Here is a 16789-nt window from a genome sequence, read left to right as displayed (position 1 = left end):
GTCGGAAGGCAGAGTGCTCTCCCTGCTCCCCTCCGAACTGTGCCCCAGGGCCCTGACATGACGTCTGCCTCGCTTCCAACTCGGCCTCCGGGCCGTAAGCCCCCAGCTGAAATAAAGGTTCCTACTGGGAAGGGATTTCCCACACGGCTCAGCCTGCAGAGCAGGAGGCCCGGGTCCAGTCCCCGGGCGGGGAAGAGCCCCTGGAGGAGGAGATGGCAACCGCTCCAGTGTTCTTCCCTGGAGGATCCCGTGGACAGAGGAGCCTGGTGGGCGGTGGGCTACAGTCCATGGGGTCGCAAAGAGCGGGACTTGACTCGGCGACTAAACGGCAACAATAACAACAAAGGGGCAGGCTGCGGGGAAAGGGAGGGCCCGGGTGGTGGCGGGGTAGGCCTGTTTAGAGATTGTTTCTGCGCAAAGGTCCTGCCTTGCTGAGGGGAGTGCCCCCCAGCAGGGGAAATTCCCTAGAGGGCCGTGAACACCGTGTGTCAGCCATCCGACGAAGTGAAGAAAGGGGACCTTTTGGATTTAAGACGCTTCAACGATATTTGGAAGCGTGAACACACCATCGAACCACTGAATCAAACCTAAGCCATTTTTGTTTACAAGGGGATTGGAGCCGGGCAAGTGGGGGAGGATCCCAAGAGCATTCAAGTAGAGGATTTTCACAACATTAGTTTCGATGAACACAGGTGTTTGTGACAGAAGTGAATTCAGAGAATCCCCAGAGCCAAAAGCGTCACCAGAACAGGAACCTGGAGATCAGACAAGAGAGACATCTTTTTAAATAAGAAATCTGGCTGATTCTTTGTTACAAGTGAGCCTGTTAAGTGGGTTTCTTATAAAAGCATAAGAGAAACTTTAGATCAGGCTAAAATGGACCTGACCCTAATCTGGGCAGAAGAGCAGAAGTTTAAAAAAAAAAAAAAGAAAGCAAACCTCGAGAATGGGAACCAAGGTCCTGCCAGGCTCGGGCTTTGCTGGGGACTCAACCAGCGCTGGTCCTCGTCACCTGCCCCGTGGCCGTGGGAGGGACAGACTGAGGCCCGCGCCCTCTCCCGAGGCCCCCTGCAGCCTGCCTGTCTGGACAGGGCCCCCAACCTTAGAAGAGACCAGTTTTGCTCTGAGAACCCCAATGCTCCATGTTATGTGGGGAATTTGCAATCAAAATGCAATTTCCATAACAGCTAGCCTAAGCAGGCAGAAGGTGTTCTGGCCTCAAGGAAATAGGGAGGGCAGATAGTGAGATTGGTGGCCTGTCTGGTGGATGCCTTCCCAGAGGGGCCCTTAGCAGGGAAGACGCTACGGTTGAACAGGGGCCTGAGCACTGAACCAGAGCAAAGAGTTACGATCTTACAAATGCAGCCGGTAACTGCTGAAGGGCTCTGAGCACATGGGTTAAAAAAGAAAAAAAAGCAGTGTTAATCAACACCACGACGAGATGCCACTTCACACCCACTAGGACGCCTCTAATCAGAAAGACAGGCAACTGGAGCCCTTGGGAATGTAACGCTGCTGGGAACGTAGCGTCGCACAGAGTGGGGCTTTGGGAAACAGCTTGGCAGTTCCTCAAGAGGTTAACATAGAATGATTATATAACCCCCAGCTTCCACTCAAGAGAAATGAAGATGTACAGCCTCATAGAAACTTACACACGGATGTTCGCAGCAACGTGATTTGTCATAATCAAAGTGGGGAAGCAGTCCCAGTGTCTATCAACTGATGAACGGACAGACAGAACCTGGTATCTTCTTACAATAAAATAGTGTCAGACAGTGACAAGAAATGGGGCCCTGATTACACACAGCGTGGGTGAGCCCCGAAGATACTGTGCTGAGTGCAGGAAGCCCGTTCGCAAAGACCAGATGCTGAACGGTTGCACTGAATTCCACTTACATGGAGTGTCCAGAAATAGATAAGTCTGTGGAGACAGAAAGATGGTCAGGGCCGCCGAGGACAGGGCGCAGGGGGTGATGGCCACGAGTTAACAGGTTCTGGGGGGGACTGATGAAAACGCTCCAAAGCTGACTGCAGCGATGGTTACACCTCTCTGCGTGTGACAGCTACTGAACTGCATGCTTTAAATGGGTGACTGATGTGGCATGTGAATGAGACCTCAGTGAAGCTGTTGGGAAGCTGTTCTCGGAGCGTCTGGCTGAGAGAGGCGGTAGCTTCGGGTTCAAGCCCTGGTCTGCTCCCCACCGTGTGACTCGGGCTGTCTGTGCCCTTTCCAGGCTTGATTCCGACCCCTGAGATGAGTGAGTCAGGGGGCTGTGGGGATCCAGCCTTTTCTCTAGCTTTGCTGTTCCAAGAACCCCAGTTCTCATTAACGTACTTCCTCCACTAACAATATTCGAGGCCCATCTCCAGCAGGCATGGCTGGGAGGCCTCTGAGCAGAAAGACTTGGACAGACCCTTCAGAGTCTGTTTCCCTTTTTAACTGCGGTGTAATTGACACAGAACATTACGTGTTTCAGGAGTCCCACACGATGATCTGATATTTGTATATATTACAAAATCATCACCATGATAAGTCCAGTTAATATCCTTCACCACACACAAACATTTTTTTTCTGTGATGAGAACTTTGATGGTCTACTCTCTTAGTAACTTTCAAACATGCGGTGCAGGATTATTAACTATCGTTTCCACATTGAAGGGAACACCCCCTATTTTTTAACTGGAAGTTAGTATCTCTTGACCCTGTTCACCAATCTCACATCCTCCTCTCCCAAGCCTCCGGCAGCCACTGACCTGCACCTGTGAGTCTGTGTCTACGAGTCTGTCTATGAGCTTGTTTGTTTTGTTTGAAAAGTCCGTGCATAGGTGAGATCTTACGGTATTAGTCTTCTTCTGACTGAATTCACTTAGCATGATGCCCTCAAGGTCCGTCATGTCATTACACTGGCAAGACCTCATTCTTTTTCATGGCTGGTTAGATTCCGTTGAATCTATGCCCCACACCTCTTTATCCGCTCACCCACCAGTGGACGCTGAGGTGTCCCCACGTCTTGGCTGTTGTTATTAATGCTGCTATGAACGTACACCCGCAGATATTCTTTTGAGTTAGTGTTTCCATTTTCTGTGGATAAATAACCAGGCGTGGGATTACTTAGTCATAAGGTAGCTCTAGTGTTAGTTTTTAGAGGACTCTCCATACGCTTTTCACAGTGGCTGCAGGAATTTCACTCCCGCCAACAGTGCCAGAGGGCTCCCTTTTCTCCACCCCCTCGCCAACACCTGTTATCTCGTCTTTTGGTAAGAGCCATTCTGATAGGTGTGAGGTGACCTTCAGAGTTTTATATAAAAATGTGAGCTTCCCAGAAAGGAAGGAAGCTTGAACTTCTTCAGCTACCACGGAACTTTCTGTCACACCTCATGGAGAGGGAACGGACACTGGATTCTGACAAGGAGGGGCCGAGGATGGTGGCGAGGGCAGGTGACCCTCGGTGACCACGAGCCGACCCGCCGCCTCTGGCCTGCACCTCAGCCAGCCCACCTGAACTCAGCCCAGGGGCCTGCACGCTGACCCCCTCAGACTTCAGGAAGGTCCCTGGAAATGCTGAATGCGAGCCCCTTTGGTGGTGTGTGGTCCAGTTCTCAGAAACTGGATGTTGCTACAGGTTTAGGGATTCCTGTTCTGTCACAGGTACCCCCTGAAACCTTTGGTAGGAAGGGAAATGTGCCTTTTCTTTGATATTATTTCATAAAATAAAAGGGATAGTATAAAAAATTTGTAGTGCTCAGAAATTATAAAGGAAGAGGAAAAAAAGCACACATAATTCTACAACCCAGAGGCTTTCCACCATGCTCAATATTTGAGTGTATTTTCTTTTGACCTTTTGAATATATAGATATATAATATATATCTAAAGTTGGGTTTTTATGTGGTTTGGGGACTTTAGGCTTGACACACATTGCCATAGATCATGGCCAGCTATAATCCCACCAGAATGGTCTGGCTGCAAGCCTTCTGCAGCTGGAGAAGAAATGCCTGCTTTCCATTCGAGAGTCACTGGCATCCTCAGCTGGAACGAGAAGGAGGTCCTGTGATTCTAAGTCATTCTTAACTTGGTATTTACAGTTGTCGTTTTGTTTAGTTGCTAAGTCGTGTCCAACTCTTTGAGACTCCGTGGACTGTAGCCCACCAGGCTCCTCTGTCCGTGGGATTTCCCAGGCAAGAATACTGGAGTGGGTTGCCATTCCCTTCTCCAGGGGACCTTCCAGACTCAGGGCTCGAACCTGCATCTCCTGCAATGGCAAAAGGATTCTTGACCGCTGAGCCACCAGGGAAGCCCCAGTATTTAGAGTATTATACGTCAAACTTCAAGCAAGTTAACAGTTGTTTATCAAGTGCAGCTGCCTCTGGGTTGATTAATGGGATATGCTTTCCAGTTTCTAAAAAGAGAAAGGAGAGAAGGCATCGCTGGACTCACAGGTGCTCTGTGCTCGGACCCCACCTGCGGTCTGTCTTCGAAAGAGCGCTCACTGGGGAGCACAGCCACCCTACCCAGTTACCCGCACTGCCATGGGGTGCAGACCGCTCCCCCAATATTCCCTGAAAGCCTGTGAGGCGGCCAACAGTGTCCCCACATTCGGCGGCCGGTGGATTTTTATGGAGATTTCCACCCTCAGCTGCTCAGGGCGTAGACTGCTGTGCTGCCAGGAAATTGGCTTGGACTCCATGGGGCAGACCCTTTGGAGGAAGCGGCCGGCTGCCTCTGACACAGGAGGGGCGGGCACCACACGGACGGACAGAAGGAAGGAAATTCACAGCCTCGGCGTGCTGGGCAGGAAGCGATGGTGGGACGTGAAATGTCCTGTACCCAAGTGCCCCAAATCAAAAGACACTCAGAGTCTGTGTGCCTGAGCCTGTTGGCCACGCGGTCCCATCTCCTTCCTGAACCCACGAAATTCATCAGATCCAGAGCCCCAGTTTCCACCTCACAGGTTTTCGCGCAGAAAATCAACAAGAGGCTGGGAATAGACAAAAGAGACTCCTGGCCTCTGATCTTACGTTGCTGGTTTCTGCCGCCTCATAGGGTCTGCTGGGGGTTCCTGGTTGAGGCACAGTCTTGTCCTTGCAGGGGAGCTCTGACTGTCCGGAGGCTGCTGTTCGGATGAGCCTCGGGGAGCCCTGCCCATAATATCTCCACGAAGGGCTTTTCAACTGAGGTGGGAACACAGCTGGCAAGAAGCCCCGGGGCATGAGACACGGGGCCCTTGTCTCAGGCGGGGGCTCACCTGTCGGGTTTGCGGGAATATCCAAGATGGTTTTCAGAAGCTTCATGTCCTTGATGTTGTGTATATAGATGGACTCCTCCAGGCAGACCAGCAGCCTCTGAAATCACACGGACCGCCGGTTACTGGGATGGAGAAGCACCTGGTTCTCTGAACTCACCCCTCTGCCCGTGGGTCCTAACTTGATTCTGAGCCTAAATGCGCAGGGATTGTGACCATCAGCCTGAAGATGACGTTACAGACGTGTGCCCACGTTTCCATCACCATCCATTGGACAGAAGCGCAAAGGATTTGGGGAAATTTCATTTAGAAATTGAGATTTCTTTCACTTTTTCTTGTACTTTGCATGTTCAGTCACTAAGTTTTGTCTGAGTCTTTGTGACCCCAAGGACTGTAGCCCGCCAGGCTCCTCTGTCCACGGGATTCTCCAGGCCAGAATACTGGAGTGGGTTGCCATGCCCTCCTCCAGGGGATCTTCCTGACCCAGGGATCGAACTCGTGTCTCCTGCACCGCAGGCAAGTTCTTTCCCATCTGGGGAGGGGCTTTCAGCCTGGGGGCTCCTGCCTCCAGCAGCCTCTGCTCCCCACTCCTGCAGCCTCGGCTTCCTCCAGACCACTGCTTCTTAGGCCCCGATGAGCACTGAGCGTCCCGGGGCAAAGCCTGGAGACACTGGTTCACGGGTGTTAACACCGACCCTGGGAGTGAGGACCACAGCTCCCAGTCCGATCCGTTCATCCCAGGAACGACGCTTGGGAAGGAAGGACCTAAAATTACTCTGAGAAGCAGCAGGCTCTCCTTCTGAGAAAGCCTGATGTTCTCTTCTTCCAGTAAGACTTTCCCCGCTCACAACTTCTCAGGAGACTGCCACTTGAACCAAGCAGGAAAATAAGACTGAAACACCTCTCTCAGTTTTATCTGAGGCTCTGTGACCACAGTGCTGGATCCCCAGAGGTGGAAAAGCAGATTCTCACAGGGTCTCCAACTTGACGGCATATATTAGCGTTCCTGTGTAAAATGGACATGCCCCGACTTACCCAGCGCTTTGCCATTTTCCCGTGCTTACTACGGCTTGACTAGAGTGTTCTATGCTCCATTACTAACCAGTGGGCTTCCCTGGTGGTTCTGATGGTAAAGAATCCACCTGCCAGTGCAGGAGACTGGGGTTCAATCCCTGGGTTGGGAAAATCTCCTGGAGGAGGGCATGGCAACCCTCTCCAGTATTCTTGCCTGGGAAATCCCATGGACAGAGGAGCCTGGAGGGCTGCAGTCCGTGGGGTCAAAAAAAGACTTGGACATCACTTAGAGAGTCAGACAAGGCTGAGCGACTTTCACTTGTTAACCGCACAGTCTCCGTGGAACCCGGGGCCGGCCTCCAGCTCAGCTCACTCCGTCACCCTTGGCTCCCATCTACTTTCCTAGGTTCTAGAAGAAAAGCTCGTTTTATCCTAAACAACTAGCAAACGATTTATAGAGCCTGCTCTCAGAAGCATCAATCCAGTCACTCCCCGTCTGCACAACGAGGGTTGCTCGGAACAGAGGGTCAAAGAAGCGTGGATGTTTGCAAACCCAGATGCGTCCGGGTTGCTGTCTTTACTCCGCAGAACATGCTTCCTCTGTTAGGGGATCAAGAGCCACTAAAAATGAAGAATCACAATTACACAGTTTTCTTCCTTTTTACCCAGATTTAGAGGAAGATGGGGGTTTTCTTTCCTCTTAACTCCCTGTACGAAGCTTGGACTTTCCCCCCGTTTTTCAGAGAGGAGCCGCACTGCCTGAGGACCCAATGAAACAGACGAGCTGCCCCCTTCCTCCGGGGGCGGGGCGGGACCCCCGCCTGGCAGGGAACAGGCTGAGGCTGCCCCCCTAAACCAGCAGTGACATCCCAAACCTGAACGTTGTTCTCAAATTTATCAGTCTTTTATTGATTTTGGCTCTTGTTAGAAAAACTCTTCTCTATACACAGGTTAAAGAGGAATTTTATTTATGCTTTCCTTTTTAAAAAAATCTTAAAAAAATTTTTTTAAAATTTTGTAACCAGTGGACTTCCCTGGTGGCTCAGTGATAAAGAATCTGCCTGCAATGCAGATGACCCAGGTTCAATCCCTGGGTCAGGAAGATCCCCTGGAGAAGGGAATGGCAACCCACTCCAGTGTCCTTGCCTGGAGAATCCCACAGACAGAGGAGCCTGGAGGGCAACAGTCCGTGGGGTCACAGAGAGTCAGCCATGACCGAGCAACTAACACTCACTTATAGTCGGTTAACAAACAATGTTGTGATAGCATCAGGTGGACAGCAAAGGGACTCAGCCACACACACACGCACACTCACACACGCGCGCGCACACGCACCCACCGCGCGCGTCCTTTGCCCCCCAGACTCCCCTCCCGTCCAGGCTGCCACGTGACACTGAGCAGAAGCCTCTGTGCTCCGTTTGCCATCCGTTTTAAATAGAGCCGTGTCTATAGGTCCATTCCAAGCTTCCTAACTATCCTTTCCCCACACCCTTCCCCCCTGGCAACCATAAGTTCATTCTCTAAGTGTGTGAGTCTGTTTCTGCCAAATCTGAACATTTTTAAGAAAAGCAAACCCTGAAGACTTTTCAGACTTGTTTCAGATCATCGCTCAGCAGAAGAAACATTAAGGGAGCGAGCCCTGCTTGGCCCGAGGTCCGCTTGGCTTGGCCACGACAGCACGAAGTTCTAGGGCGCGGGTGTTCTTTAGGAGGTGGGGGAGGGGAGCTCGGAAGTTAATGAGTGTTTTATTCAGGAGAGGCTGGCAGCAAAGTTTAACAGCCTCATTTGCTGATGAAAATATTGGAGAGTGAGCAAGTGAGACCTTATACAAATAAGCATCGTGGATACTATTTGAGGGTTCTGATCTTGAAAGGACATTTGCCTGAACAGTCTTAAGATTTATACCCTGGCTATCAGCATATGCCAAGATAAAATGCTCTGCGAAGAAATTTAATGTGCAACCAGTAGATATCAGAGACAGCACCGGAGCCAAAAAATTGTGCTTAAAAGCCTTCAAGTAAAAAAAACAACAACTACTTTCAAACTGCCTTTCTCTCCTCTGCCAGGAACCCAGGCTTATCTTTTTTATCTCCTGCTACTCCTCACTTAAAACCCTCATATCCTATTTCTCAGGCCATTTTCTGCCACCCTGGCCTTCAGGGGATAGTCAGTCAGAGCAGTGGATCAGCCCAAAGAAACCATCACTTCCTTCTCACAAACCTAAGACAGCACTTTGTCTCATTTGTTAAAAGAAAAAAAAATTAAGCACTTAATAGTTGAGGTACAAAGGGGAAAGCGGTGTCCTTGGTGAGGGCAATGGCCTCCAGCATCCTGGGGCCATGGAAGCGAATAGACGGGTCGGCCTCATCACAAAAAACCTGATTTATTTGTTTTCGTGTTTAATGGGCTTCCCCGGTGGCTCAGTGGGAAAGAATCCACCTGCCAATATAGGAAACCCGGGAGACGTGGGTTCAGTCCCTTGGGTGGGGACGATCTGGAGGAGGAAATGGCAACCCACTGTGGTACTCTTGCCTGGAAAATTTCACGGAGGGAGGAGCCCGGCGGGCTGCAATCCATGGGGTCGCAGAGTCAGACACGATATTCAGCTAACAGACAGGCCTGCCTAGTCATCTAAAGAACTGGTTTGTTTGTTTATGTATCTATTAGGCAGCTGGGAGACAGACACTCACTGAGCATCTCCCTACCGAGCTCTGTCTTTTTTGCCAGCTCTTACGACAGTTAGCAGAATGGGGACAGGCGCTGCCCTCATAGGATTTACTTATTTATTTTTATTTTTTGGGGGGTTGTTTCCTGCAGCGTGTCAGATCCTTGTTCCTCTGCTAGGTATTGAGCCTGTGCCCCTGGCGTTGGAACTGTAGAGTCTTAATCACTGGATCACCAGGGAAGTCCCCCTTATAAGATTTAAAATCTAATAATTTAAGGGAAACTTGACTAGTACCCCAAATGCTTATTTCACAGGAACTTGTAACTTGTAAAAGAATGTGCATTGCACATTTGAGATAGCACTAAGGCTTTGTCCAGCAAAGAAAGTGGGAGTGTTGGGGGTTCAGTCCTGTCCGACTCTCTGCAACCCCACGTACTACAGCCCCCAGGCTCCTCTGTCCATGGGATTCTCCAGGCGAAAACACTGGAGTGGGTTGGCATCCCCTCCTCCAGGGGATCTTCCTGACTCAGGGATTGGACCCAGGTCTCCTGGATTGCAGGCAAATTCTTTACCGTCTGAGCCACCAGGAAAGCCCCTAACAAAGAAAACGCCGCCAGAAATATCTTCAAGGCGCCCTCCTGCCCCGGACTCGATTCCTGGCCCTCAGGAAAGGCCTTGCTCACGGCAAGGCTTCAGCACTCACCTGGAAGGGCCACACTTTCTCTGAAAGAACTTACTCTGAGAGGCATGGCCGCCAGCCTGCAAGGACTGCCCCCTATCTGGGCCCCAAAGCGGACAGGTGTCCCTCTGGTTTAAGGCCCCTGCAGGGGCTCACGAGATGGTTTCTGAGCCCAGCCTGTTCCCTGGGGGGGACAGCGTTCACCCGGCCCGTGGCCAACGTTCAAGAAAGTGCAGCAGGCGGGAGGGCTGGGGAGGTCCGGCCACCGGGAGGAGCTCAGGTCCGGCCACCGGGAGGAGCTCATGGAGCAGACTCAGCCCGGGGCTGGGACTTAAACCTGGCAGAGCAGGTGCCTGCGGCCACGCTCAAGCCCCTCCTTGGTTTTGGCGCCCGCGGGATGCCCGCCGCGCCCCCGGAGCCCCCACCCACCTGCCGGTTCAGCCTGATGGACAGGATGTTGCCGGAGTAGCTGTAGTTGCAGATCTCCGTGCCCTTCTTGAAGTGGAACACGTTCATCTGGCGCGGCTTCGTGTGGCTCACCACCACCACCAGGCTGCTGGAGAAGAGGCGCTCCACGATGTACACGTCGGGGGTGTCGTCTGCAGGGCGGGGGGCGCAGACGTCAAGCCCTGATGGGGGGTGGGGGGGCGGGCAGCGGCTGGGGGAGGGCCGGGGAAGCAGACGACAGCCCGCTGTCCATGAGGGGGCGGAAGGGGGGGCGGTGCAGACTTCAGGCCCTGCCCCGCGGTGGGGTGGGTGGGGGTGCTGGGGGAGGGCTAGGGGCGCAGACGTCAGGCCCCTGTTTGGGGGGGCGGGGGACACAGACATCAGGCCCTGACGGGGGTAGGGGCAGGCAGGGGTAGAGGTGGGGGGGCGCGGAGGTCGGCGCCCTGCCCTGGGCACCCTCCTGCCCACTGCTGGCCTCCACGGGGCTCGCCTTCCTCAGCACCCACTTGCAACAACTTCCTTCTCTTGCACCCACAGTGAAGCTCTAACCATTTCCCGAGTCCCCACACCCTTTAGGTGGTGGACAGGCAAGTGTTGTCCACCTGTGATCCGAGCACAAAGCTGCTCTCCCAGCCCCCCTGAGGCCGCAGCGCTGGAGCCCCCTCCTCTCCGCCCCTCCCTGCCCGGGGCCCTGCTGGCTCTGTAGATCACATCTGGGAGGTTTGTCGTTGGTGGTTCTGACTCTTTGCGACCCCGTGGACTGTAGCCCGCCAGGCTCCTCTGTCTGTGGGATTCTCCAGGCAAGAATCCTGGAGCGGGTTTCCATTCCCTTCTCGAGGATCTTCCCCACCCAGGGGTCGAACCTGTGTCTCCAGCATTGGCAGGTGGGTTCTTTACCATTGCCACCAGGGAGGCCCCATCTGGGAGGGTTAGACCTTCTCAGTCTGTTCTCTCTTCTTTAGAAACTGTTTTAAATTTGGGTTTTATTTGGCTGCAGGAGGTCTTAGCCCGGGCTTGTGGGAATCTTAGTTCCCTGACCCGAATCCTCTGCATTAGAAGGTGGATCCTTAACCACTGGACCATCAGGGAAGTCCCTCTTCTTTAAACAACAGGTACATTTGGCGTATTTATTTTTTTGGCCATGGGGCCTGTGGGATCTTAGCTCCCCCACCAGGCATTGAACCCGAAGCTCCTGCATTGTGACTGGGTGTCCTAACCACTGAGTCACTGGGGAATTCCCTCAGTCTACTCTTTCTCCATGAGCGGTTTCCAAGGAGTGACAGCTCTGTTGGAAGTCTTTGCTTCCAGAATTCTTCAGGTCCCCGTTGCTAAGAGCTACAGGTACCTTAACAACGGGGGCAGGAGCACAGTGAGCTCTGCGCCCACTCCCCGGCCTGCTGTGGCCCGACTCTCTCTGAGTCCCTTTCTTGTTGAAAATAACCTGGACGTCTGTGTTGAGACCAGCACAGTCCTGGACCCAGGAGCGAGGCAAACCGCTAACAGGAAGCCTCCTGAGCCCCGTGGGGGGCCTCTGTGTCTTTCTGGGAACACTCTTTGCACACAGGCCTCTCCTGGGCTCCATCAAGCCCCACGGGGACAATGCAGGGCAGATACAGAGCATGGTCTTCCCCACAAGTTATAATAATGACAATAACATCTTACGAATAAACTAGGAGCCCCAGACATCATGTGCCAAGCCGCTTCCTTTCCAGGAAATCCAGAGTGATGGACATCACTATGATGCTGGCAAAAATGGTGACTTTCCCCGAGACAACAAGAGAGTCACGTTTCTAAGCTAGACTTGTTTTTAATATTCGCTGGAAGTACCTCAATGTTTTTGATATGTACTCTGTGATTGGGGCAGTATTGCTTTATTAAAACCAAGAAGTGACTTCCAGGACTGAATTAATGTGACCAATATTCTATAGTGCCACGAAAGGGCAGAAAAAAACAAAAACCTTCAGTCATCTTTTGCTTTGACAGTTGTAAGAACTGATGACTATGCATGTAAGTATACAAAAAAGTGTCGACAACACAGTGTCAAAGGGCTTTCTTAATGTAAAAAGAAAAATGTTGCCTAAGCTAGAGTCGGACACGACTAAGCAACTGAACTGAACTGAAGCTATAGTCAAATCTCACTGGTGCTTTATGGTGGTTTTTTTCCTAAGCAAGTGGAAGCAGTGATTTATGTTTAAACCTGAAAAAATGCTGACTCTGTAGGTGTGACAGCTCATGGGGTTGGAGGGGAACAGAGAGCTCAGGAGCCCAGCTGGGAGTCCCGCACGAGGACGTGATGCTCCGAGAGCCACACACACACTTACTGCTTCCGTGGACATGGTCCAGCTGCTCCACGGAGCTCAGGGAGAACAGCTTGTAACCGGCCTTGGTTCCGATGGCGAGGGACCTGTGAAGACACGGATGGCCCAGGAGTGACTGCGGTGCCGGGTCCAGTGGATATGCCCACGGACAGACACAGCCGTCCCTCGGGGCTCCCAGGGGGACAGGGAAACATACAGCCTTGTGCGTGTGTGGTGTGTGCATATGTGTGTGTGCTTGTGGCTCAGCTGGTAAAGAGTCTGCCTGTGATGCAGGAGACCTGGGTTTGATCTCTGCGTTGCGAAGATCCCCTGGGAAAGGGAAAGGCTGCCCACTCCAGTGTTCTGGAGAATTCCATGGACTAGCCCATGGGGTCGCAGAGAGTCGGACATGACTGAGTGACTTTCACTTACTTACTTAGTCGCTGAGTCGTCTCCGACTCCTTATGACCCCATGGACTGTAGCTCGCCAGGCTCCTCTGTCCATGGGACTCTCCAGGCAAGAACGCTGGAGTGGGCTGCCATGCCCTTCCCAAGGGATCTTCCCGACCCAGGGATCAAACCCAGGTGTCCCGCATTGCAGGTGGATTCTTTAGTGCTGAGCCAGTCCTACCTGGACCTAAAAATGAGTCCAACTCTCTCATTTAAAATAACTATATAAAAAGGTGAGCTTCACTCTTCACAGGGGGGCACAGACTAAAATAAGCCGCTCACTGCTACAGGTCTGGATGCCCGAGGCTCTGGTTTCACTAGCCTGAAAAAGAGAAGGTCATATGATTTTCATGGGACGTTTTTTTTTTTCCCTTCCCAAACATTCGTTCTTCCCTGGGATGACAGTCAAGGTGGCTCCTTCTGCTGAGGGGCTAGCCTGGGGGAGGAGGGAGGTCAGAGGTTCGCCTCAGGCAGCAGTGGGCTCAGAGCTGGAGCTTGGCTCCCAGAACCGCTGCGCTTATGGCCACAAGCAGCACCTGGAAGCGCTGGCCAGCAGCACCTTAAACCTTCAAAACATGCCTACTCTGTAGCCAGCGCTGTTTTTAAAGCTTCTTCCTATAAAGATTTTTTAGGAAATGGCAACCGACCCCAGTTATTCTTGCCTGGAGAGTTCCATGGACAGAGGAGCCTGGCAGGCTACAGTCCATGGGGTCGCAAAGAGTCTGACGTGACTCAGTGACTACACTTTCACTTTCTTTCATGTGTGCATTTAGTTGCAAACCGAGGTTTCTGAAGTTTTCAAGTAAGGGGAGGAAAGTTGTAATTAAGAGTCTTAAAATAGTAATCAAAAGATCTGGCAACTTAAAATCATTTTCAAACATATGTTCTGCTCCAGAAGAATTTTAAATATGGGAAATGGCACTGTGACCACTATTGTGCTCTTTTAAAAATTTATTTCGCTGCACCAGGTCTTGGTGGCTTGGCGGATCTTTAGTTGCAGCGTGTGGGATCTAGGTCCCTGACCAGGGATTGAACTGAGCCCCCTGCATTGCAAGCACTGAGTCTTAGCCGCTGGACCACCAGGCAAATCCCCCTACTGTATTTTAAATGGTTAATCAATGGTCACAGAAAACTCTGACTCAAGGAATTCAGATTAAAACTTTATTTTATTCATAAGACCTTTTTGCAGGGAAAAAAAATATATTTTTCTCATCACTTCTCATGAAAATGGGATTTAGGACAAATACATATCACAAATGAAATGAGAAAAAAAATATATATACCTAAATTGTCTAGCACAGGGCCAAGCATGAAGTGTGAGTGAAGCAGACTAGTAAAGTTTAATTGTCATTACTCCCTTATCTTGACATACTGGATCCCAAATTCGGCCTATACTTACAGCTTACACTCCTAAATGTATTCAGTAAGGGGTGTGACTTATTTTAAAATCCAATGTCATACCCTCTAAGGCTCAAAGCAACTGACTCTGACAAAAAGTTTTATTTATAGGTGAGACAGAGCTGTCCAGCAGAGCCTTCATCCAAGAAAACAGAACTGACCGTAGAGACGAAGGAAATTAACTTCCCGAGCACCCTAGGGTTTTGAAAATAACATGCTTTTCCAACTGCTATAGAAAGCTGGGACTCACCTAGAGTAAAAATTAACACCCTTAAAAACAGCTAATAAAGAGTGCTGCAAAGCAGAATTGAGAACACTTCCTGCTAAGAAGCGAAATAACTCTCCTCCTTAACCCGCTCTCCTCCTGAAGCTGAGTTCAATTGGGAAGGCAAACACCCAGGCGTTTCAACAGCCACCCTCTCTTGCAAAACGTTTCTTACAAAACATCAGAATGGTATCTAGACTATCATTTTTGTAAACTGTTGGTCTCAAACCATGAGAAAACAATTCAGTGAGTCATAAGTGGCTTAAAAGAAAAAAAAAAGAAAAGAAATACAAATTCCAGAAGGTAGCGCACATAGGAAGGGTAAATAGCTGTGAACTGCTTTTCAGTGATATTATATATATAATATTGGAGAAGGAAATGGCAACCCACTCCAGTATTCTTGCCTGGGCAATCCCATGGACAGAGGAGCCTGGTGGGTCCATGGGGTCAAAAAGGGTCAGGGGACACTGAGCGACTAAAAAACAATGTGTATTATAAATATATCTGTGTGTGCATATAGATAGATAGATACATATTGGGTAATGTTGTAACCTGTATTTCTTATTGTGGGCTGTGGTCAAGGAAAGCTTGAAAGTCACTCATGGAACCAAATTGTCTGGCTTACATGATTACACATACAGTTTTTTTTGAACAAAGGCGTATTGTTTGGCATGGGGTGTTTTTAAAGAGAAGACAAAGGGCATGGAAGGCCAGGGTTGCTTATGGCACATGACGGCCTTAATGACACTGCTGAATGTTCAGTATTAGCACAGTCCGGGCACAGATGGCCAGCACACCTGCCTGAAGGGGAGTCCACGAAGGAGCCCCACAGAAACTGGTACAGCAGGAAATGGGGGACTAGGACCGGCCATCGCTGCCTGATGCTGTGTGGCACCTTCCAAAGAGGTTATTCCATATGGTCCCCGGGATGTCTAACAATCCCACGAAAGGAGGAGAGGGAGCAGCCTTCTGCTTCTAAGGGGCTGGTTCCTCCAGATGTCTCAAACACAGTCCAGCAACCCCTGGCTCACTGGCCAAAGTCCGAATGGGAACACCAAGGCGAGACACTCAAAATCCACTCAAGAAGCAAGAGGGCAGCCTGGGCCGGGGACAGGGTTCCTGGACTCCCAGGAGGAGTTCCGTCTGGCCGAGTGGGCTTCCTGAAGACGCACTGGGGGCAATGGGAAGGTTCCTGACAACCCGCCGGCAGGCAGGCGCCCAGGCTGGGCTGGGCTGGAATCAGGCTGGACTGGCTTCAGGGATAGGTTGCCTCCTGGTCGTTGGCCCTGCCCAGATGCCACGTTGAGATGCTCAAGGACAAATGGGAAAGTTTTTCCTGAACTCCCATCTTCCTGGGCCCTAGCTATCTGTCTCGCCCGGGGTCAACTTGCAACTTCCCTGTCCGCTCCCCTCTCCTTTGTCTTGACCACCAACCCCTCCTGCCCAGACCCTCGCTTTGGTCACTCCCCGGCTCCCCACCTTCCCCAGCCTCCTTCTGCGCTCTCCCTGGGCTCTGTCCCCCCTTCTCCCGGCCGGCCCCTCCTGGCTCCCTGCCGGCAGGGGGACGGGGGCGCTCAGCCCCGAGCCGGAGGAGGGGCGGCCGGAGGACCCGCACCGGCCCAGGCCGCGCCGGCCGTCACGCCCAGGCCCCCGGGGCGCAGGCCTGCGCCCGCTGTCCAAGTCGCCGACTGCACGACAACCCCGATCGCGACTTTTCTCCCCCAGCTCCCGGCGGGGCAGGAGGCCCGGCTTACGTGCAGTCCTGGTTGAAGGAGAAGCAGCTGAGCGCCGCTTCCGTCCCGCCCGGGGCGCCTTCCGCGCCCTCGGCCTCCATCGGGGGCTCGACCCGGGAAGCCGCGGCTCCGATCGGGCGACAGCCACCTCAGCAGCCCGCTGGCGCCGGCCCCGCGGGCCGGTCTCCGGCCCGGCCCCGCCCCTCCCCGCCAGCCCCCGCCCCTCCCCGCCAGCCCCCGCCCCTCCCCGCCAGCCCCCGCCCCTCCCCGCCAGCCCCCGCCCCTCCCCGCCAGCCCCCGCCCCTCCCCGCCAGCCCCCGCCCCTCCCCGCCAGCCCCCGCCCCTCCCCGCCAGCCCCCGCCCCTCCCCGCCAGGCCCCGCCCCGCCAGGCCTCGGCCGGGCCGCCTCATCCCGGCCCGGGCCTGCCAGGCCACGCCCCTTCCCCGCCCACCCGGGCGACCCTACCCCAGCCCGGACCCACCCAGGCCCCGCCCCGGGCCCGCCAGGCCCCGCCTCCGCCCCGTCAGGCCCCACCTCCGCCCCGCCCCGGCAGGGCCGCCCCATCCCCGCCCGGGCCAGCCAGGCCCCGCCCCGGCCCTC

The 16789-nt window shown here is 52.8% G+C and overlaps 1 protein-coding gene across 1 annotated transcript in view; it reads right to left on the bottom strand.

Annotated features, from left to right (window-relative positions):
• The window catches only part of WIPI1 (WD repeat domain, phosphoinositide interacting 1), a 28618-nt gene extending 12276 nt beyond the window's left edge, over window positions 1–16342 (bottom strand). Inside the window, exons 1-4 of the mRNA XM_068978938.1 lie at window positions 16211–16342; window positions 12368–12450; window positions 10029–10198; window positions 5245–5341 (exon numbers count right to left, since the gene is read on the bottom strand). Coding sequence (XP_068835039.1) covers window positions 5245–5341; window positions 10029–10198; window positions 12368–12450; window positions 16211–16290 — 430 coding nt within the window. The 5' untranslated portion in view covers window positions 16291–16342. The remainder of the gene's footprint in view (window positions 1–5244; window positions 5342–10028; window positions 10199–12367; window positions 12451–16210) is intronic.
• Between the last annotated feature and the right edge of the window lie 447 nt (window positions 16343–16789).

This window comes from Capricornis sumatraensis, chromosome 8, assembly GCF_032405125.1.
Source record: "Capricornis sumatraensis isolate serow.1 chromosome 8, serow.2, whole genome shotgun sequence".
Classification (NCBI taxonomy): domain Eukaryota; kingdom Metazoa; phylum Chordata; class Mammalia; order Artiodactyla; family Bovidae; genus Capricornis; species Capricornis sumatraensis.
This window is presented reverse-complemented; position numbering and strand designations above follow the sequence as displayed.